This window comes from Ranitomeya imitator, chromosome 5, assembly GCF_032444005.1.
Source record: "Ranitomeya imitator isolate aRanImi1 chromosome 5, aRanImi1.pri, whole genome shotgun sequence".
NCBI lineage: Eukaryota > Metazoa > Chordata > Amphibia > Anura > Dendrobatidae > Ranitomeya > Ranitomeya imitator.
The window spans coordinates 1380182-1404725 of record NC_091286.1 but is presented as its reverse complement, the minus strand read 5'-3'; the positions used below and the strand labels follow the sequence as shown (position 1 = coordinate 1404725).

The window sequence follows — 24544 nt, the reverse complement described above, 5'->3', positions numbered from 1 at the left end:
TTTAAGCTCAGGTAATACCGCCAAATGGTGCACAGATTTACGCTCACGCAAGCGTCGACCGATCTGAATAGCCAAAGACATAGACTCATTCAAACCAGCTGGCATAGGAAATCCCACCATGACATCCTTAAGGGCTTCAGAGAGACCCTTTCTGAACATAGCTGCCAGCGCAGATTCATTCCATTGAGTGAGCACTGACCATTTTCTAAATTTCTGGCAATATACCTCTATCTCATCCTGACCCTGACAAAGAGCCAGCAAATTCTTTTCTGCCTGATCCACTGAATTAGGCTCATCGTACAGCAATCCGAGCGCCAGGAAAAACGCATTGATATTACTTAATGCAGGATCTCCTGGCGCAAGAGAAAATGCCCAGTCCTGAGGGTCGCCACGTAATAAAGAAATAATAATCAAAACCTGTTGAACTGAATCACCAGAGGAACGAGGTTTCAAGGCCAGAAATAACTTACAATTATTTTTGAAACTCAGAAACTTAGTTCTATCTCCAAAAAACAAATCAGGAATAGGAATTCTTGGTTCTAACATAGATTTCTGATCAATAGTGTCTTAAATCTTTTGTACTCTTGCCAAGAGCTGATCCACAAATGAAGACAGACTTCTAATGTCCATCGCTATACCTGTGTACTGAACCACCCAAATGTCTAGGGGAAAAAAGACAAAACACAAAGCCAAGAAAAAAAAATGGTCTCAGAACTTCTATTTTCCCTCTATTGAGAATCATTAGTACTTTTGGCTTCCTGTACTGTTATGAAAGGCAATTCAGTATCACAATGGACATAGAGGTCAGAGCACATACAGTGATCTGACAATAACCCAAAATAATAGAACGAGCTCTGAGACGTGGGAACTCTGCAGACCGCAATCCCTGATCCTCTCCAAACACAACTAGAGGCAGCCGTGGATTGCGCCTAACGCTACCTATGCAACTCGGCACAGCCTGAGAAACTAACTAGCCTGAAGATAGAAAAAATAAGCCTACCTTGCCTCAGAGAAATACCCCAAAGGAAAAGGCAGCCCCCCACATATAATGACTGTGAGTAAGATGAAAAGACAAACGTAGGGATGAAATAGATTCAGCAAAGTGAGGCCCGATATTCTAGACAGAACGAGGATAGGAAAGATAACTTTGCGGTCTACACAAAACCCTAAAGAAAACCACGCAAAGGGGCGAAAAGAACCTCCGTACCGAACTAACGGCACGGAGGTACACCCTTTGCGTCCCAGAGCTTCCAGCAAAACAAATAGACAAGCTGGACAGAAAAAATAGCAACAAATAGCAAAGAAGCACTTAGCTATGCAGAGCAGCAGGCCACAGGAATGATCCAGAGAAACACAAGTCCAACACTGGAACATTGACAGGAAGCATGAATCAAAGCATTAGGTGGGGTTAAGTAGAGAAGCACCTAACGACCTCACCAGATCACCTGAGGAAGGAAACTCAGAAGCAGCAGTACCAGTTTCCTCCACAAACGGAAGCTCCCAGAGAGAATCAGCCGAAGTACCCCTTGTGACCACAGGAGGGAGCTCTGCCACAGAATTCACAACACCCGTCACTGATTGGTCGAGGCAACCTTTGTGACATCATCGTCGCCATGGCAACCATTATGACATCATCGCCATGGCAACAACTTTGACATCATCATCGCCATGGCAACCATTATGACATCTACGTCGATACTGTGGCCGTCGCTGAATCAGAGACGCGGGATGTCTACGTCCTTTATGACATCATCGTCGCTGTGCCCGTTGCTGATTGGTCGAGGCCTGCCGGCCTCGACCAATCAGACGCGGGGTTTCTACGTCGATGCTGTGCCGGTCTCGACCAATCAGAGCCGGGATTTCCAGGACAGACAGACAGACGGACAAACCCTTAGACAATGATAGAGATATATACAGGTCCTTCTCAAAAAATTAGCATATAGTGTTAAATTTCATTATTTACCATAATGTAATGATTACAATTAAACTTTCATATATTATAGATTCATTATCCACCAACTGAAATTTGTCAGGTCTTTTATTGTTTTAATACTGATGATTTTGGCATACAACTCCTGATAACCCAAAAAACCTGTCTCAATAAATTAGCATATCAAGAAAAGGTTCTCTAAACGACCTATTACCCTAATCTTCTGAATCAACTAATTAACTCTAAACACATGCAAAAGATACCTGAGGCTTTTATAAACTCCCTGCCTGGTTCATTACTCAAAACCCCCATCATGGGTAAGACTAGCGACCTGACAGATGTCAAGAAGGCCATCATTGACACCCTCAAGCAAGAGGGTAAGACCCAGAAAGAAATTTCTCAACAAATAGGCTGTTCCCAGAGTGCTGTATCAAGGCACCTCAATGGTAAGTCTGTTGGAAGGAAACAATGTGGCAGAAAACGCTGTACAACGAGAAGAGGAGACCGGACCCTGAGGAAGATTGTGGAGAAGGACCGATTCCAGACCTTGGGGAACCTGAGGAAGCAGTGGACTGAGTCTGGTGTGGAAACATCCAGAGCCATCGTGCACAGGCGTGTGCAGGAAATGGGCTACAGGTGCCGCATTCCCCAGGTAAAGCCACTTTTGAACCATAAACAGCGGCAGAGGCGCCTGACCTGGGCTACAGAGAAGCAGCACTGGACTGTTATTATTATTATTATTATTATTATTATACATTTTTATAGCGCCATTTATTCCATGGCGCTTTACATGTGAATACGGGGCAAATATAGACAAATACATTAAACATGAGCAGATAACAAGGCACACGAGTACATAAGGAGGGAGGACCCTGCCCGCGAGGGCTCACAGTCTGCAGGGGGTGGGTGAGGATACACTAGGAGAGGGTAGGGCAGGTTGCGCGGCTGTTCAGTAGGTTGAGGATCACTGCAGGCTGTAGGCTTGTCGGAAGAGGTGGGTCTTCAGGTTCTTTTTGAAGGTTTCTATGTTAGGCGAGAGTCTGATGTGTTGGGGTAGAGAGTTCCAGAGTATGGGGGAAGCACGGGAGAAGTCTTGGATGCGGTTATGGGAAGAAGAGATGAGAAGGGAGTAGAGAAGGAGGTCTTGGGAGGATCGGAGGTCGCGTGTAGGTAGGTACCGGGAGACCATGTCACAGATGTATGGAGGAGACAGGTTGTGGATGGCTTTGTATGTCAGTGTGAGGGTTTTGAACTGGAGTCTCTGGGCGATAGGAAGCCAGTGAAGGGCTTGACACAGGGGAGAGGCTGGGGAATAGCGGGGGGACAGGTGGATTAGTCGGGCAGCAGAGTGTAGGATGGATTGGAGGGGAGTCCAGAGAGTAGGAGATTGCAGTAGTCGAGGCGGGAGATGATAAGGGCATGCACTAGCGTTTTTGCAGTGTTGCGGTCAAGGAAAGCACGGATCCGGGAAATATTTTTGAGTTTGAGACGACAGGAGGAGGCAAGGGCTTGGATATGTGGCTTGAAAGAGAGGGCAGAGTCGAGGATCACCCCGAGGCATCGGGCGTGTGGGACTGGGGATAGTGAGCAGCCATTGACATTGATGGATAGGTCTGGTGGAGGGGTAGAGTGAGATGGGGGAAAGATGATGAATTCTGTTTTGTCCATGTTCAGTTGTAGAAAGCGAGCAGAAAAGAAGGCTGAAATGGCAGACAGACAGTGCGGGATTTTGGTAAGTAAGGAGGAGAGGTCCGGTCCGGAGAGGTAGATCTGCGTGTCGTCAGCGTAGAGATGGTACTGCATACCGTGGGATTCTATGAGCTGTCCCAGGCCGAAAGTGTAGATGGAGAAGAGTAGGGGTCCTAGAACAGAGCCTTGAGGAACACCGACTGACAAGGGGCGAAGTGAGGAGGTGGTGTGGGGGAGGGAGACACTGAATGTTCGGTCTGTCAGATATGACGAGATCCAGGAAAGGGCCAAGTCTGTGATGCCAAGGGATGAGAGGATTTGTAGCAAAAGGGAGTGGTCTACAGTGTCAAAGGCAGAAGACAAGTCCAGGAGAAGGAGGACAGAGTAGTGTCGCTTGCTCCTGGCAGTTAGTAGGTCATTGGTGACTTTAGTTAGGGCAGTTTCAGTTGAGTGATGGGAACGGAAGCCTGATTGTAACCGATCAAAGAGGGAGCAGGAGGAGAAGTGGGAGGACAGTTCAAGATGGACTGTTGCTAAGTGGTCCCAAGTACTTTTTTCTGATGAAAGCAAATTTTGCATGTCATTCGGAAATCAAGGTGCCAGAGTCTGGAGGAAGACTGGGGAGAAGGAAATGCCAAAATGCCTGAAGTCCAGTGTCAAGTACCCACAGTCAATGATGGTGTGGGGTGCCATGTCAGCTGCTGGTGTTGGTCCACTGTGTTTCATCAAGGGCAGGGTCAATGCAGCTAGCTATCAGGAGATTTTGGAGCACTTCATGCTTCCATCGGCTGAAATGCTTTATGGAGATGAAGATTTCATTTTTCAGCACGACCTGGCACCTGCTCACAGTGCCAAAACCACTGGTAAATGGTTTACTGACCATGGTATTACTGTGCTCAATTGGCCTGCCAACTCTCCTGACCTGAACCCCATAGAGAATCTGTGGGATATTGTGAAGAGAAAGTTGAGAGACGCAAGACCCAACACTCTGGATGAGCTTAAGGCCGCTATTGAAGCATCCTGGGCCTCCATAACATCTCAGCAGTGTCACAGGCTGATTGCCTCCATGCCACGCCGCATTGAAGCAGTCATTTCTGCCAAAGGATTCCCGACCAAGTATTGAGTGCATAACTGAACATTATTATTTGATGGTTTTTTTGTTTGTTATTAAAAAACACTTTTATTTGATTGGATGGGTGAAATATGCTAATTTATTGAGACAGGTTTTTTGGGTTATCAGGAGTTGTATGCCAAAATCATCAGTATTAAAACAATAAAAGACCTGACAAATTTCAGTTGGTGGATAATGAATCTATAATATATGAAAGTTTAATTGTAATCATTACATTATGGTAAATAATGAAATTTAACACTATATGCTAATTTTTTGAGAAGGACCTGTGTGTGTATATATATATATATATATATATATATATATATATATATATATATATATATATATATATATATATATATATATATATATATACACACGTATATATTGCGCTAATTTCTAGTACAGCTTCATCGGTGAGATTACGGCAAAGACCCATCTGAGACCTCATCCTGCTGATACCCCAATACTGAGCCACTGCTGCCATAAGTGACCCCATTACTGCTCCTCCTGGTGGCCCACATAATATTGCCCACCTCTGTGCCTTCTACAAAGTAAAATGCTTTCTCTGTGCCAGTTAGTTGATAAAACAGACCTCTAGAAATTATTAATGTCATGTGAAAATGCCCTACAAAACAGTGCCCTTATTTTGCCCCTTAGAAAGTAATAATGCCCCATGTGTGCAGTAGCCCCCATGAACTGCATAATGGACCCCAGTAGCCCCACATTCAATATGATGGCCCCCCAGTGTCCTCCCACTCTGTATGATGGAACTGGAGTGCCCCCAAGGGCATTGTGGTACTCGGGCTGGGCCGGTTCGAACAGTTCTTAAAGGGGGTGTTGTCACGGCAGCAGTGACCTGGTCCGTGGCCCTGGGCATCCAATTAAAGGGGAAATAAAGGGGAAATAAAGTTTCTAGGAGATTGTTGGTGACACCACCTGTGGTACTCCGCAATAAAGGTGTTAGCCAACGCTGCTTCAGAGTCCGCTGGGGCTGATGGTGATGCAGCAGAGTTGGTACAGCTCTCCACAGGCAGAGCTAAACCCCAGGGCAACTGTTTGTATAAGTGATGAGATGATGGTGGTTGTGGTAGGCCGGGCAGGTGTTGTAGGAATAACGCAAGGACACAGTAAGATGCAGTTTCCACTTTTATTCAGAGTTTTCCAGTCCACAAACGTCAGTCTGATGCTGTGTTCTTCAGGTTAGTGGTCCAGCAAACTCCCAGGTAAATTGGGATGTGTTATGAACTGGTGATTCAGAAACACAATGGACCTGGTGGTTAAGAGCACACAAGTGACCTGATAGTTACAAATAACATAGGACAAGCTCTGAGACGTGGGAACTCTGCTGACCGCAATCCCTAATCCTATCATACCACACTAGAGGTAGCCGTGGAGCGCTCCTGACCAGACCTAGGCGCCTCGGGCACAGCCTGAGAAACTAGCTAGCCCTGAAGATAGAAAAATAAGCCTACCTTGCCTCAGAGAAATTCCCCAAAGGAAAAGGCAGCCCACCACATATAATGACTGTGAGTAAAGATGAAAACACAAACACAGAGATGAAATAGGTTTTAGCAAAGTGAGGCCCGACTTACAGAATGGACCGAGGATAGGAAAGATAGCTTTGGTCAGCACAAAAACCTACAAACAACCACGCAGAGGGGCAAAAAGACCCTCCGCACCAACTAACGGTACGGAGGTGCTCCCTCTGCGTCTCAGAGCTTCCAGCAAGCAAGAAAAACCAATATAGCAAGCTGGACAGAAAATATAGCAAACAAAAGTAACACAAGCAGAACTTGGCTTATGCAGGGCAGACAGGCCACAGGAACGATCCAGGAGAGAGCAAGACCAATACTGAAACATTGACTGGAGGCCAGGAACAAAGAACTAGGTGGAGTTAAATAGGTGCTGCTCTAACGACTTAACCTAGTCACCTGAGGAAGGAAACTCAGAAACCGCAGCCCCACTCACATCCACCAAAGGAAGCTCATAGACAGAACCAGCCGAAGTACCACTCATGACCACAGGAGGGAGCTTGACCACAGAATTCACAACAGTACCCCCCCCTTGAGGAGGGGTCACCGAACCCTCACCAGAGCCCCCAGGCCGACCAGGATGAGCCAAATGAAAGGCACGAACCTGATCGGCAGCATGAACATCAGAGGCAAAGACCCAGGAATTATCTTCCTGACCATAACCCTTCTACTTAACCAGGTACTGAAGTTTCCGTCTCGAAATACGAGAATCCAAAATCTTCTCCACTATATACTCCAACTCCCCCTCAACCAAAACCGGGGCAGGAGGATCAACGGATGGAACCACAGGTGCCACGTATCTCCGCAACAATTATCTATGGAATACGTTATGGATGGAAAAAAAAGCTGGAAGGGTCAAACGAAAAGACACAGGATTAAGAACCTCAGAAATCCTATACGGACCAATGAAACGAGGCTTAAACTTAGGAGAGGAAACTTTCATAGGAATATAACGAGATGACAACCAAACCAAATCCCCAACACGAAGTCGGGGACCCACACAGCGCCTGCGGTTAGCGAAACGTTGAGCCTTCTCCTGAGACAATGTCAAATTGTCCACCACATGAGTCCAAATCTGCTGCAACCTATCCACCACAGTATCCACACCAGTTCAGTCAGAAGACTCAACCTGCCCTGAAGAGAAACGAGGATGGAAACCAGAATTGCAGAAAAACGGCGAAACCAAAGTAGCCGAGCTGGCCCGATTTATTAAGGGCGAACTCAGCCAAAGGCAAAAAGGACACCCAATCATCCTGATCAGCAGAAACAAAACATCTCGGATATGTTTCCAAGGTCTGATTGGTTCGTTCAGTCTGGCCATTTGTCTGAGGATGGAAAGCCGAGGAAAAAGACAAATCAATGCCCATCCTAGCACAAAAGGCTCGCCAAAACCTCGAAACAAACTGGGAACCTCTGTCAGAAACGATGTTCTCCGGAATGCCATGTAAACGAACCACATGCTGGAAGAACAATGGCACCAAATCAGAGGAGGAAGGCAATTTAGACAAGGGTACCAAATGGACCATCTTAGAGAAGCGATCACAAACCACCCAAATGACCGACATTTTTTGAGAGACTGGGAGATCCAAAATAAAATCCATAGAGATGTGTCCAGGGCCTCTTCGGGACTGGCACGGGCAAAATCAACCCACTGGCACGAGAACAGCAGGGCTTAGCCCGAGCACAAATCCCACAGGACTGCACAAACTAACGCACATCCCGCGACAGAGATGGCCACCAAAAGGATCTTGCCACCAAATCTCTGGTACCAAAGATTCCAGGATGACCAGCCAACACCGAACAATGAACCTCAGAGATCACTTTATTTGTCCATTTATCAGGGACAAACAGTCTGGGCAACGGTCAGGCCTATTAGCCTGAAATTTTTGCAGCACCCGCCACAAATCAGATGAGATGGCAGACAAAATTACCCCCTCTTTGAGAATACCCGCCGGCTCAGACAAACCCGGAGAGTCGGGCACAAAACTCCTAGACAGGGCATACGCCTTCACATTTTTAGAGCCCGGAAGGTACGAAACCACGATGTCAAAACGGGAGAAAAACAGCGACCAACGAGCCTGTCTAGGATTCAACAGTTTGGCAGACTCGAGATAAGTCAAGTTCTTGTGATCAGTCAAGACCACCACGCGATGCTTAGCTCCTTCAAGCCAATGACGCCACTCCTCGAATGCCCACTTCATGGCCAGCAACTCTCGATTGCCAACATCATAATTACGCTCAGCAGGCGAAAACTTCCTGGAAAAGAAGGCGCATGGTTTCATCACCGAGCCATCAGAACTTCTTTGCGACAAAACAGCCCCTGCTCCAATCTCAGAAGCATCAGCCTCGACCTGGAACGGGAGCGAAACATCTGGTTGGCACAACACAGGGGCAGAAGAAAAACGACGCTTCAACTCTTGAAAAGCTTCCACAGCAGCAGAAGACCAATTGACCACATCAGCACCCTTCTTGGTCAAATCGGTCAATGGTTTAGCAATACTAGAAAAATTATTGATGAAGCGACGATAAAAATTAGCAAAACCCAGGAGCTTTTGCAGACTCTTCAGAGATGTCGGCTGAGTCCAATCATAAATGGCCTGAACTTTAACAGGGTCCATCTCGGGTACCGCAGGGGTCAGTATTGGGACCTGTTCTCTTCAACATATTCATTAATGATCTGGTAGAAGGTTTACACAGTAAAATATCGATATTTGCAGATGATACAAAACTATGTAAAGCAGTTAATACAAGAGAAGATAGTATTCTGCTACAGATGGATCTGGATAAGTTGGAAACTTGGGCTGAAAGGTGGCAGATGAGGTTTAACAATGATAAATGTAAGGCTATACACATGGGAAGAAGGAATCAATATCACCATTACACACTGAATGGGAAACCACTGGGTAAATCTGACAGGGAGAAGGACTTGGGGATCCTAGTTAATGATAAACTTACCTGGAGCAGCCAGTGCCAGGCAGCAGCTGCCAAGGCAAACAGGATCATGGGGTGCATTAAAAGAGGTCTGGATACACATGATGAGAGCATTATACTGCCTCTGTACAAATCCCTAGTTAGACCGCACATGGAGTACTGTGTCCAGTTTTGGGCACCGGTGCTCAGGAAGGATATAATGGAACTAGAGAGAGTACAAAGGAGGGCAACAAAATTAATAAAGGGGATGGGAGAACTACAATACCCAGATAGATTAGCGAAATTAGGATTATTTAGTCTAGAAAAAAGACGACTGAGGGGCGATCTAATAACCATGTATAAGTATATAAGGGGACAATACAAATATCTCGCTGAGGATCTGTTTATACCAAGGAAGGTGACGGGCACAAGGGGGCATTCTTTGCGTCTGGAGGAGAGAAGGTTTTTCCACCAACATAGAAGAGGATTCTTTACTGTTAGGGCAGTGAGAATCTGGAATTGCTTGCCTGAGGAGGTGGTGATGGCGAACTCAGTCGAGGGGTTCAAGAGAGGCCTGGATGTCTTCCTGGAGCAGAACAATATTGTATCATACAATTAGGTTCTGTAGAAGGACGTAGATCTGGGGATTTATTATGATGGAATATAGGCTGAACTGGATGGACAAATGTCTTTTTTCGGCCTTACTAACTATGTTACTATGTTACTATGATAGTAGAAGGGGAAAAAATGAAACCCAAAAATGAAACCTTCTGAACACCAAAGAGACACTTTGACCCCTTCACAAACAAAGAATTCGCACGCAGGACCTGGAACACCATTCTGACCTGCTTCACGTGAGACTCCCAATCATCCGAGAAGACCAAAATATCATCCAAGTATACAATCAGGAATTTATCCAGGTACTCTCGGAAGATGTCATGCATAAAGGACTGAAACACTGATGGAGCATTAGAAAGCCCGAATGGCATAACCAGGTACTCAAAATGGCCCTCGGGCGTATTAAATGCTGTTTTCCATTCATCGCCCTGTTTAATACGCACAAGATTATACGCACCACGAAGATCTATCTTGGTGAACCAACTAGCCCCCTTAATCCGAGCAAACAAATCAGACCGCAGCGGCAAGGGGTACTGAAATTTGACCGTGATTTTATTTAGAAGGCGGTAATCAATACAAGGTCTCAGCGAACCATCCTTCTTGGCCACAAAAAAGAACCCTGCTCCCAATGGCGACGATGACGGGCGAATATGACCCTTCTCCAAGGATTCCTTTACGTAACTCCGCATAGCGGCGTGCTCAGGCACAGACAAATTAAACAGTCGACCTTTAGGAAACTTACTACCAGGAATCAAATCGATAGCACAATCACAATCCCTATGCGGAGGTAGGGTATCGGACTTGGGCTCATCAAATACATCCCGGTAATCCGACAAGAACTCTGGGACCTCAGAAGGGGTGGATGATGAAATAGACAGAAATGGAACATCACCATGTACCCCCTGACAACCCCAGCGCTTAGGACAATCGGAGATAGCATGAGTGGAATCACCACAGTAAAAACACAGCCCATTCTGACGTCTGTGTTCTTGCCGTTCAGCTCTGGTCAAAGTCCTATCGCACTGCATAGGCTCAGGTCCATGCTCAGATAATACCGCGAAATGGTGCACAGTTTTGCGCTCACGCAAGCGTCGACCGATCTGAATGGCCAAAGACATAGACTCATTCAGACCAGCAGGCATAGGAAATCCCACCATGACATCCTTAAGGGCTTCAGAGAGACCTTTTCTGAAAATTGCTGCCAGCGCACATTCATTCCATTGAGTGAGCACAGACCAGTTCCTAAACTTCTGACAATATATCTCTACCTCATCCCGACCCTGACACAGAGCCAGCAAATTTTTCTCTGCCTGATCCACTGAATTAGGTTCATCATACAGCAATCCGAGCGCCAGAAAAAACGCATCAATATCACATAATGCAGGATCTCCTGGCGCAAGGGAAAATGCCCAGTCTTGAGGGTCGCCATGTAATAAAGAAATAATGATCTTAACTTGTTGTACTGGGTCACCAGAGGAACGGGGTTTCAAAGCCAGAAACAGTTTGCAATTATTTTTGAAATTCAGAAACTTAGCTCTATCTCCAGAAAATAACTCAGGAATAGGAATTCTAGGTTCTAACATAGATTTCTGAACCATAATGTCTCGAATTTTTTGTACTCTTGCAGTGAGATTATCCACACAAGAAGACAGACCTTTAATGTCCATCACTACACCTGTGTCCTGAACCACCCAAATGTCTAGGGGAAAAGAAAGACAAAACACAGTGCAAAGAAAAAAAAATGGTCTCAGAACTTCTATTTTCCCTCTATTGAGAAGCATTAGTACTTTGGGCCTCTAGTACTGTTATGAACTGGTGATTCAGAAACACAATGGACCTGGTGGTTAAGGGCACACAAGTGACCTGATAGTTACAAATAACATAGGATTAGGGATTAGGGACAGCAGGGCTCCCACGTTTCAGAGCTTGTCCTATCACACCACACTAGAGGTAGCCATGGAGCGCTCCTGACCTGACCTAGGCGCCTCGGGCACAGCCTGAGAAACTAGCTAGCCCTGAAGATAGAAAAATAAGCCTACCTTGCCTCAGAGAAATTCCCCAAAGGAAAAGGCAGCCCACCACATATAATGACTGTGAGTAAAGATGAAAACACAAACACAGAGATGAAATAGGTTTTAGCAAAGTGAGGCCCGACTTACTGAATAGACCGAGGATAGGAAAGATAGCTTTGGTCAGCACAAAAACCTACAAACAACCACGCAGAGGGCGCAAAAAGACCCTCCGCACGGACTAACGGTACGGAGGTGCTCCCTCTGCGTCTCAGAGCTTCCAGCAAGCAAGAAAAACCAATATAGCAAGCTGGACAGAAAATATAGCAAACAAAAGTAACACAAGCAGAACTTCGCTTATGCAGGGCAGACAGGCCACAAGAACGATCCAGGAGAGAGCAAGACCAATACTGGAACATTGACTGGAGGCCAGGAACAAAGAACTAGGTGGAGTTAAATAGAGCAGCACCTAACGACTTAACCTCGTTACCTGAGGAAGGAAACTCAGAAGCCGCAGTACCACTCGTGACCACAGGAGGGAGCTCTGCCACAGAATTCACAACAGGGATGCACCTTTCCAGGACTCCTTTCGTATGCCTTTCTCTGGCCGTCTCACTACGCTTGCTTCCACTTCTCCTACCAGCGCCTAACCCACAGTGTCCCAAGCCAGCAGCCACGAACCTGGTCAGGCGACGTTCTCTGAGTCCCTTGGATTCTATATGGCTGCCTTTTTGGCGAAGTATGGGTGGATGTGTGTTCTTCTTGCAAAGCCACAGCCTCCGGTTTCTTAGCTGAACTTGAAGTACAGTATTCCACTAAGTTGGGGCCGGTCCCCTAACTGCGACCTGGTCCCTCCACATCTGGATACGGTCCCAATGGGTGGTTTGTGCACTTCCCGTGCCCCTAGGACCCCTTCTGTCCTTCAGGGAGCTTCCTTCAATCTCTCCTTCTCAATTCTCTCTTCAGGCTGTCAGGAGCTGCAGACCCTCACATCTACTTAGCTCCTCTTCTCCTCTCAATCTAACTTTCCCTCCTAATTAGCTCCTCCCCTACTCTACCTACCCCACCCACTCCCACCACCCATTTCTGTCCAGCCTGGGATGAGGTCTTCCTCCCTAAGGGTACGTCCAGGTGCCCCGACTGAACTGGTGTGTGTTGTATGTGAGTGTTAGTCCTGGGTAGTGCTCCCTCCTTACTCGAGAGTGGGATACCACACCTCTGGGTGAGGTGCAGTACCTCTGTGGCGACTGGACCCCAAGGGTGCCACAGAACCCAGTAGCTCCCACACACTGTATGATGACCTCCAGTAGTCCCCTATAATGGATATTGGATCCCAGTAGCCCCCACCTTGTATGATGGCCTCCCACTCTGTATGATGTCCCCCAGCAGCCCCTCACTCTCTATGATGGCCTCCAGCAGCCCCCACACTGTGTGATGGCCTCAAGCAGCCCCCACACTGTGTGATTGCCTCCAGCAGCACCCCACTTTATATGATGGCCCCCAGTATCCTCTTACTCTGTATGATGGCCCCAGCAGCCCCTGTATTGCCAAGTTTTTAACACTAAGGTTCGGATACGGCTTTGAAGAAGGAATACTACTTGTGATATAACACAATTTTATTTTAAAGTACATTAAAGGAATAGTATGATTGAATAGTATGATTGCATACACTTTTGTATATTTTAACATTCAAAGGTTAAGTACATATAAAGATTAACTACATAAAATGATTAAGTACATATACTCACATCATAGATCATCACCAAGGGGCTTTAAACATCATCCATCTGGAATATCAGAGAAGCAACACCAAGACAGAGAACCTTTGGGAAATTCACAACACTGCATGGGCGTCCCCACTTATGCAGGTATCAAAACACTGTACACGTGTACAGGTGTAAGGGGTTACAGGGAATATGCTACACCCCTACCCCCTTAATCATGTCCTCCTTTGTTACATAATAATGTATGCTGCTGTATGTATATATCTAGGTGTGCTACATGTCTTTTTGCTGCACAATGTATATTATAGGGACAGTGCAGTTAGTGCTAAAGCCACTAGATGGGGGTACAGTCCTTAGTCTAGTCACCCTGTTCATAGTTAATGTAGGAGGGGTCTCTTAGGTTAGAGGAAGGGACCTTCCAGTCAGAAAGGCCTGGGCGCCCGTAAAGCGCAGAAGCGCTTAAATACCCAGAAGCCAGATAAATACCCCACAACATTGGTGCTTAAGCTTAGTGCCCAGCCATCTAGCACCCCCATTACCAGCTTGGCCAGAGACATACAAGCATCAGCAGATTCTGGACGAAGGTTATATTTATCAGGAGACACGGCAGGAAAGACGGGCAGGTCGCTTGCCATGTGGCAGATGATTGCGTGGGCTGATGCCCTCGGAGCTGGGGCGAAACAGCTGCTGAGGAAACCCCCACATGAGGCAAGGAATCTGGACAGGGAGGGCACTGAAATGCCATATGAGACGGTAGGACCCGAGCTGTGACAAGGAAAGGAAGTGAGGGAAAGCTGAAGTGACGTATACTGTAAAACCCGATGTATCTCTTGTAATGGAACTGGATGAGCTGTGAGGAAACGAAAGTAAGCTGTTGTGTTTGAAGTTACACTTGGACTGTGTCTCAGTTATTCTCTGAGGGACCGGAGCAGTCCTTCTGGAGTCGACCAGAAGATCTGCCTGTGCAGAGAATGGAGCAGCAGGGGAGCTGTTAAAGGGATATGATGCTTATGTGGGGGAAGGCCAGGGCCTGCAGAGCTTTGGCATAGTCGGCAGGATGCCAAAGCAGTGCTGTGTGGGAAACCTATGGACAATGTGATTGATCTGTCCCGAAGAGAAAGAGATGAAGTTACCGTGGATGCCAGTGATTTGCCAAATGTGTCTAAGATGCCAGACTTGTCTAGAAATACTAAAGAGAATGACTTTTTATGGGCTAAGATGGTGGCTCTAGAGATGGTGGATAATGGGGGGCAATTAGAGGACAACAACTCTGTTCCCTCCCCTCGTGGGCACCCCGATGGAGAATTGGCCCAAGAAGCTGTCTGGAAAAGTCTAAGGCCTGACCAGGGTGACCACCCCTGGTGGGTGCGGTGAAAAAGAAGAACTCGCCCCTTGCAGCAGGTATCAAGAAAATGGGCAGAGCGGCAGGAAGTGACCCTATCCTGGGAAGTGTAGGGCCCAGAAGAACAACCCGTGTGCAGCTGCCAGGCGTCACTATGAAGTACGGCGCCGGCAGCATTGCACCACTCCTGCCACCATCACTACAGAAGGATAGGCCACATCGAGTGGAAATGGCGGCAGGAAGAGAAGATATGTCCCAGACGACCGGAGGAGGAAGTTGGAGAGGACTACTCGCCACCAGTTGTAGAGCCTTGCCGGCGGCTGCTGGAGCCCGGGTTGCCACAACATCGCAAGCGGGAGCACCAACCCCGAGAGCTGGAGACAGCGACTGCCCCAGAGGAGCCTCCGTCTGGGGAGGATGCTGGAGCGAAGCAGCGGCACGGAAAGCTGGAACTATCGCGGTGTCTGGAGCCAGAATGTCTTTGAGGGACGGAACCTTTTCGCCGGGAACTGGTGATGCAACCGCTGGGATCGGGAACAGACAACCCCGGAGGAGCCAAGACTGGAAGCGGAGGCCAAGGTGGCACTTCATCCTTGGGAGTCATGGAGTGCAGCCGCGGAGGGATACAGCACCTGCGAGACGGATCTGGCCGGATCAGTCTGGATCTCAGACATTATTGCCCAGAAAAAGAGACGTGAGAAGGAGATTTGGGCCTAACTACACCAACGTGGAGAGGACGCTATGGCCAGGCGTTGATCTCGGGGCCAGTTGGTCTATGCCAACATTGAGAGAGGATATGGTTTTATACGGGAGGCAGGCATGGACGATAAGGTCTATATCAACACTGCTTCCGTGAAACATGGGAGACCCTTACTGGAGGGGGATTAGGTCTCCTTCTTTAAAGACTCCCAGGGGATACTGTGCCGTAGCTGTGACTTTATGTAAGGAGGAAAGGATGTTGGAGTCAAGACGAGAGCAGACGGCTGCCCTTACAGATACTCCTCTCTACTCTGACTCTGTTACCCCATGGTGGACAACAGGCTCTGCAGCTGTAGAGTCCCCCTCAGGCTGTACTCAAGCCAGAAGCACTGATGAAAAAGCGTTACGGGATGTGTACCGGTGAGCTATGTGCTTATAACGGTAAAAACTATGGACAGTTGTCCTTGTTGCACTACGCTAGTATGGGATGGTTCTGCGTCCCCATGGGTAAAGGAGCCCAGATGCGCTTCCAAAGTCAGGAGTAATACGGTCGGAAGAGAGGAGTTATGTTCAGTTTTTGTTTTGTTGCGTCCGTTGCGCACTTCTGCTGGATAGCAGGACTTGGCCTTTGTGGAACTACGGTGCTGTGTGTAGGCTGCCACAACAGACTGCGTTTTCTTTTCAGGCTGCGTGCACATCATTAAAGGGCACCTGTCACCCCGAAAATCGTAGGTGAGGTAAGCCCACCGGCATCAGGGGCTTATCTGCAGCATTCTGTAATGGTGTAGATAAGCCCCCGATGTTACCTGAAAAAGGAGAAAAAGACGTTATATTATACTCACCCAGGGGCGGTCCCGCTGCTGGTCAGGTCGGATGGGCGTCTCCGGTCCGCTGCGGCGCCTCCCATCTTCTTTCCATGACGTCCTCTTCTGATCTTCAGCCACGGCTCCGGCGCAGGCGTACTTTGCTCTGCCCTCTTGAGGGCAGAGGATAGTACTGCAGTGCGCAGGCGCCGGAAAGGTCAGAGGCCCGGCGCCTGCGCACTGCAGTACTTTGTCTGCCCTCAACAGGGCAGAGCAAAGTACGCCTGCGCCGGAGCCGTGGCTGAAGATCAGAAGAGGACGTCATGGAAAGAAGATAGGAGGCGCCGCAGCGGACCGGAGACGCCCATCTGACCTGACCAGCAGCGGGACCGCCCCTGGGTGAGTATAATAGAACGTCTTTTTCTCCTTTTTCAGGTAACATCGGGGGCTTATCTACAGCATTACAGAATGCTGCAGATAAGCCCCTGATGCCGGTGGGCTTACCTCACCCGCGATTTTCGGGGTGACAGGTTCCCTTTAAAGAGATGGTGCTCCGCTCAAAAGAAGGAGGACCACCCCTTTAAGACTTTGGACCCTAATGAAAAGGGGTCACTAATTGGAACATTGGTTCTAATTTAGGAAACCATCTGAGGACTGGCTTTAGTTTTTATTAAAGGAGTGGACTGTTGCTCCATATGGACCCGGCTCACGTTGCACGAATATAAATATGCTACTCACTTTAACGTATTTCTGTGTGGAGTATTTATTGTAACATAATAAAGTTGTATTTTAGTGTAAGATTGTCGGGGATGACAATGGTAAAAGAAAGGGGGAATGTAAGGGGTTACAGGGACTATGCTACACCTCTAACCCCTTAAGCATGTCCTCCTTTGTAATTTAATAATGCATGCTGCTGTATGTATGTGTGTGTATGTATGTATGTATGTATGTATGTATATATATATATATATATATATATATATATATATATATATATATATAGGTCCTTCTCAAAAAATTAGCATATAGTGTTAAATTTCATTATTTACCATAATGTAATGATTACAATTAAACTTTCATATATTATAGATTCATTATCCACCAACTGAAATTTGTCAGGTCTTTTATTGTTTTAATTCTGATGATTTTGGCATACAACTCCTGATAACCCAAAAAACCTGTCTCAATAAATTGTTGGTTTATTATTTTTTATTTGTTACAGAGTGAGGGTCTTAAGCCAGTGGATTGAGCGTACAATAAAATATTAAAACAAACAGTGTCTTTATTTCATTAAAATAATTTTTTATAATGTGTGTTTTTTTTTAACTCTTTCATACAATTGGATTAATAATGGATAGGTGTCATAATTGACGCCTCTCCATTATTAATCTGGCTTAATGTCGCCTTACAATAGCAAGGTGGCATTAACCCTTCATTACCTCATATCCCACCGCTACAGGGGAATGGGAAGAGAGTGGCCAAGTGCCAGAATAGGCGCATCTTCCAGATGTGCCTTTTCTGGGGTGGCTGGGGCAGATGTTTTTAGCCAGGGGGGGTCAATAACCATGGACCCTCTCCAGGCTATTAATATCTGCCCTCAGTCACTGGCTTTACTACTCTGGCGGAGAAAATTGCGCGGGAGCCCACGCCAATTTTTTCTGCGATTCAACCCTTAAATTTTAGAGCTAGAGCGCCGAAATTTTGCACATACACTACTAACATTAGTAGTGTGGAATATGCAAAAAAATGGGGATATGACATGGTTTACTGTATGTAACCATGTCACATATCATGTCGGGTTTAGGAAGGAGATAGCAAAAGCCGACAATTGAATTACCGGCTTTAAAGCTATATCGCCCTGAAGGAAATGTAAAAAAAAAAAAAAAACCATAGACTTTCATTGGGTTTTGAGTTTCGGCCGATCCCCGACCCCGACTTTTCAATAGGATCGGCCGATTTCACTCGACCAGACTTTTGAGAAAGTCGGGTTTCGTGAAACCCGACTCGACCCTAAAAAACTAAGTCGCTCAACCCTAGTGGTGACGGGACTTCTGCACGAGGCTCAGACTCCAGAAGAATCCAGAGGTTTTGTAAATATTGATACTGATTTGCAAAGGATGAAACAAAGGAAACGTGTCTCCATTGTGTGATCTCCATCATCCACGTCTCCATCATGGTGCGGCAGTCTGGGTTACATTTCTGGGGACAGTCCATGATGATGGCAGCTTTGTTTCGTCATAGGTGGCCCGCACTCTCTGTGCTTCCTTACTTCAGGCTCCATTTCAGAGTTGCCATGAGTTTGTGAGCCCGCTACCCTACACGGCGAGCTGCGAGGATGACCTGTGCATGTGAGTACGTGGCCTGGCCCCATTTATCATGTCTTCAGATTAAATCTATAGGAAGGATTTAAGGAACGTCTCCTGCTATATGGAGCGAGATGCCTTTATGCATGGAGCGATGCCGGACTGGGAGTTTTTGGGGAGGCGAGATTCTGGGCTCCATCTAAACTGGTCATTACTGAGTGTTCAGTAATGGGGGTCCAAATCAGGCGTCTTCTGCAGGACTCATGGAATTGTGGGGGCTGATCTGGGGATTGCTCATCCGCGTGTCCTAGACTGTTCACTATTTGTGTTTGATTCCAGGTCAAATAGTGAAGTAAGCACATGGTGCCGAGCAATGACCGAGTATGCCCGAGCCTGCGCCCACGCCGGACACCCGCTGCAGGGGTGGAGGGAGATCTACAGAAAATGCGGTACATTATACCCTGTCAGCGTATCTCCTGTATCTAATCCTGTCCTGTGTTATACCAACTGCTGAGCCGTGTATCTAATCCCATCCTGTGTGATTCTGTCTGCTTAGCTGTGTATCTAATTCTATCCTGTGTGATACTGTCTGCTGAGCTGTGTATCTAATCCTATCCTGAGTGATACCGTCTGCTGAGCCATGTATCTAATCCTATCCCTTGTGTCTCCTATGTTTCTAATCCATGGCAGATGTCTCCTGTGGCGCCGGCCTGGCGTACAGTGAATGCATCGAATGTTGCCCCACCTCGTGCCACCAGAGGAAGTTGTGTATGGACAGCGAGATCTCGTGTGTGGATGGCTGCTATTGTCCAGAGGGTGAGTCATCTCCGGCGCTGCCTTCTTTGGGTGAGATGGAGTGACTTCTGCACAGAAACTTCAATAACATGGACTGTCACGATAATGTGAATATGCCATGTTTGAGTATCTACCTAACAGTTTCATGGCTTTCAGACACACTCTGTTGGCCTTTCCGACCCCCTCTTCCCACTCTGCCGGAGTGTGTAATCCAAAACCCCTCATTTCCATCCTCCCTCAAGAATTTATATGGCTCTATGCTGCGGGCAGATGAGTCTCCCTACCCTACTCATTCCTCCCTCCCACCTGGTACTGGTTAAAACTGGTATAGAATGCCTGAGTTTCTATTGTTCTTTCAAGGTTATATACGGTATATTGGCACCGATCAGAGCTAGAGATATAAGAATGATATATTCCGGATGTCCATCGTGGGATCTATAAATAAATGAGAATAATAGGGATAGGGGAAAATATGTGTAAGTGGGTTGAGAGCTGGCTCAGGGATAGGAAACAAAGGGTGGTTATTAATGGAACACACTCGGACTGGGTCGTGGTTAGCAGTGGGGTACCACAGGGGTCAGTATTGGGCCCTCTTCTTTTTAACATTTATTAATGACCTTGTAGGGGGCATTCAGAGCAGAATTTAAATATTTGCAGATGATTAATAAAGGGGATGGGAGAACTACAATACCCAGATAGATTAGCGAAATTAGGATTATTTAGTCTAGAAAAAAGACGACTGAGGGGCGATCTAATAACCATGTATAAGTATATAAGGGGACAATACAAATATCTCGCTGAGGATCTGTTTATACCAAGGAAGGTGACGGGCACAAGGGGGCATTCTTTGCGTCTGGAGGAGAGAAGGTTTTTCCACCAACATAGAAGAGGATTCTTTACTGTTAGGGCAGTGAGAATCTGGAATTGCTTGCCTGAGGAGGTGGTGATGGCGAACTCAGTCGAGGGGTTCAAGAGAGGCCTGGATGTCTTCCTGGAGCAGAACAATATTGTATCATACAATTATTAGGTTCTGTAGAAGGACGTAGATCTGGGGATTTATTATGATGGAATATAGGCTGAACTGGATGGACAAATGTCTTTTTTCGGCCTTACTAACTATGTTACTATGTTACTATGTTACTATGTTACACTAAACTCTGCAGGGTAATCAATACAGAGCAGGACAATTTTATATTACAGGATGATTTATGTAAACTAGAAGCTTGGGCTGATAAATGGCAAATGAGTTTTAATGGGGATAAATGTAAGGTCATGCACTTGGGTAGAAGTAATAAGATGTATAATTATGTGCTTAATTCTAAAACTCTGGGCAAAACAGTCAATGAAAAAGACCTGGGTGTATGGGTGGATGACAAACTCATGTTCAGTGGCCAGTGTCAGGCAGCTGCTACAAAGGCAAATAAAATAATGGGATGCATTAAAAGAGGCATAGATGCTCATGAGGAGAATATAATTTTACCTCTATACAAGTCACTAGTTCGACCACACTTAGAATACTGTGCACAGTTCTGGTCTCCGGTGTATAAGAAAGACATAGCTGAACAGGAGCGGGTGCAGAGAAGAGCGACCAAGGTTATTAGAGGACTGGGGGGTCTGCAATACCAAGATAGGTTATTACACTTGGGGCTATTTAGTTTGGAAAAACGAAGACTACGGGGTGATCTTATGTTAATGTATAAATATATGAGGGGACAGTACAAAGACCTTTCTGATGATCTTTTTAATCATAGACCTGAGACAGGGACAAGGGGGCATACTCTACGTCTGGAGGAAAGAAGGTTTAGGCATAATAACAGACGTGGATTCTTTACTGTAAGAGCAGTGAGACTATGGAACTCTCTGCCGTATGATGTTGTAATGAGTGATTCATTACTTAAATTTAAGAGGGGACTGGATGCCTTTCTGGAAAAGTATAATGTTACAGGGTATATACACTAGATTCCTTGATAGGGCGTTGATCCAGGGAACTATTCGATATATGAATAAGAGGGTGCTCGACTGTACTGTAGAGGTGCCAGGAGAAAAAATCAACTATTATCTTAAAATGGAAACTCCGGCACACAATAAAAATGCGTATATTTAATTGTAAATCAATTTTATTCCAAAGGAAAAAAGGTTGGTGGGTTCCACATGCAAAAGAAACTTTAAACAGCTTATATGTAGTCTCAATGTTTCGGCATATAATTGTAAAGCCTTTTTCAAGAGATCGCTGTTTATAAGTATATAAAGCAAGGGTGGAACTCCCACTTAGCAGAAAGACGCCGCTTATGAGTCCGGTGTGGAGGTCCGGGAGGAGTCTGTGACCGCTCAATGTGCAAATATATAGTTGAAACACAACTTGAAATGGCATGACATCAACAACATAACAATGAAAAGAATTATACATAAAATATGCATAGCTCCGTATAATTATGAGCGCAATCTGTAGCCACCAACATATACAAATTCATTTTAACTAAATAATATATTGTTGTCTATGACATAGATTGGAAATGGTAAAACTAAAGGAAAAGAAAAAATAATAATAATGAAAAAACAATAGGTAGCATGAATTTCTCCCCTAAAACAAGTGAAAAACATCAAAAATTGCAAAGAGAAAAAAAAAATTCAAAGAAAAAAATTGCAAAGGAAAAGTAGCGAAGAAAAAATTGGACCTGATGAAAATATCGAAGAGAAAATAGCCTCTAAAGAGCAGTATAAAAGGAAAAAATCCCTTTATCTCTGTGAAAAAAATAAAAAATGGAAAAAATTCCCACTGTAAAAACAAAAAAAGGGAACTTAGAAAAAGTAACACGATACATCAACTCCCACTGAGACAGTAGGGGAGCCTGTAAAGGGATATTACCTTAGCAGAAAGACGCCGCTTATGAGTCCGGTGTGGAGGTCCGGGAGGAGTCTGTAACCGCTCAATGTGGAGGTGAGAGTGTGAGGTATACTGCTGGTTATTATAGACCCGGTAAATTAAAACAGGTGTGTGAGCTCAGTGCATGACGCTGAGTGCGCCGAGGCTCTGAAAGAGCCGAAAGATACCGAAGAATCACGCATGCGCCGTGTGATAGCGTCCTGATCTTAGTTGCTGCCCGTGTGCTGAAAGAAAAAGAAAAAATGTGTGAAATGCAGGTAATCTCGCTGCATAGATTAATGACACAACATGACATGAAAACACACGAACCATATGCCAAGAGAAAAAGAAAGAATACTATAAAAAAATACTATAAAAAAGGGAAACAAAGAAAGAAAAAATGGAAAGACAATAGATAGTTATCACTGTTATGGTGATGACATATGAAAAATTCTCATATTTAAGGAAAAAATCCTATAAAGACTGGAAATATTCGCTAAAGCTTGAAAAAGGAACCCTTAGTCCATACTACTGACAGGTTCCTGAGTACATAGAAACAGGGAACCACTAGATCAAGTACTGTAACAGTATAATAACATTATTACATTTTTTTGTTACAACATTAAACCATTTATTATTACAATACAACCAGTTTTATCCTATATCATACACGGGTTATATCATATATGAGATATTATAGTCTATCTGAGATATTATATAAGATACATCATAAGGGAAAGAAAAACCTAATATGACACCTCATACTCCCTATTGAGTCCTAAAGGAGTAAGGGTTTGGAGCGTGTGGATCCAAAAGGATTCCCGCTCTTTCAACTTCTTGATCCTATCTCCCCCTCTTCTGGCTAGTGGCACATGTTCTATCACTTGATATCTCAGTTGGGCCACCGTATGGTTATTCTGTATGAAATGAGCCGGAACTGGAAGTAGAGTTTTACAACATCTAATAGTTGATTTATGTTGTGAGATGCGGTCTCAGATATGTTGGGTAGTTTCACCAACATATCCGAGACCGCACGGACATTTAATTAAGTACACAACGAACGTAGTGTTACATGTGAAGTGACCTTTAATTGAAAATCTCTTCCCTGAGTGAGGATGTGTAAAGGAATCCCCTTTAATTATATTGGAACACTGGAGACAACCCAAACAAGGAAAAGTTCCATTCCGGTGTGTGGAGAAAACTCTGTGTTAATTCTCTCTTGGAGGAACCCACATCTGCTCTAACCAATTTATCTCTTATACTTGGACATCTCTTGTTGCTAATAATTGGTATGGAGTTAAACTCCTTAATATGTGGATAAGCCTTTTTGAGAATGTCCCAATGTCGAGTCACACGTGTTGATGAGATTATTAAAGGGATGATAAGTATTCACAAAAGCTAACCGGGAAGCATTCTGATCCCTCTGAGATCGTGTAGTGTTACGTTGTGTATACAGAATATGAGGTGGATAGCCCCTACTGAGAAACTTTAAATCCATTTCTTTATGTCTCATACGACTAACCTCTGGTTTGGATACTATTCTTTCAACACGATCATGTTGAGATTTAGGTAAAGATTTTTTAATATGTTGTGGGTGACAGTTGTCATACCTAAGCAAGCTATTACGGTCAGTGGGCTTGACATATAAATCTGTCTCTAAGAATCCCTCACTATTCACATTCACCATGGTATCTAAGAAATTCATAGAAGATCTACTATGAGAGATAGAGAATGTAAGGCCTGGTAAACTGGAATTGAGATCCTGATGAAATGCGACAAGGGTTTCGATGTTACCCGTCCATATTAAAAAGACGTCATCTATGTATCTGCGTCAATAACTTACTGATGACTGAAAGCTAGGGTGTGAATAAACATACGCCTTTTCAAAGCTATCCATAAAAATGTTGGCATATGGGGGTGCCATATTGGACCCCATGGCAGTCCCCCTCTTTTGAATAAAAAACTGGTCCTCAAAAATGAAAAAGTTTTTAGTTAGAATTAATGTAAGTATATCCTTACAAAAATCTCGTTGATGATGAGAAAAATTTGTATGCTCAGTAAGGAAGGACATAACCGCTCTTATACCATCCTCGTGGTTGATACTCGTGTACAGGCTATTCACATCCATGGTCACCAATAGGCAACCTTCGGATATGGGTCCTAAGTCCCGAAGGGACTTCAGAAAGTCGGAGGTGTCCTTCAAATATGAT

At 45.4% G+C, this 24544-nt stretch overlaps 1 protein-coding gene across 1 annotated transcript in view; it reads left to right on the top strand.

The window, feature by feature from the left end:
* OTOG (otogelin) overlaps positions 1-24544 on the top strand; it is a 563613-nt gene that overhangs the window by 17768 nt on the left and 521301 nt on the right. The window contains exons 3-5 of the mRNA XM_069768186.1: positions 18615-18721; positions 19016-19125; positions 19367-19492. Of these exons, the coding sequence (XP_069624287.1) occupies positions 18615-18721; positions 19016-19125; positions 19367-19492 (343 nt within the window). The remainder of the gene's footprint in view (positions 1-18614; positions 18722-19015; positions 19126-19366; positions 19493-24544) is intronic.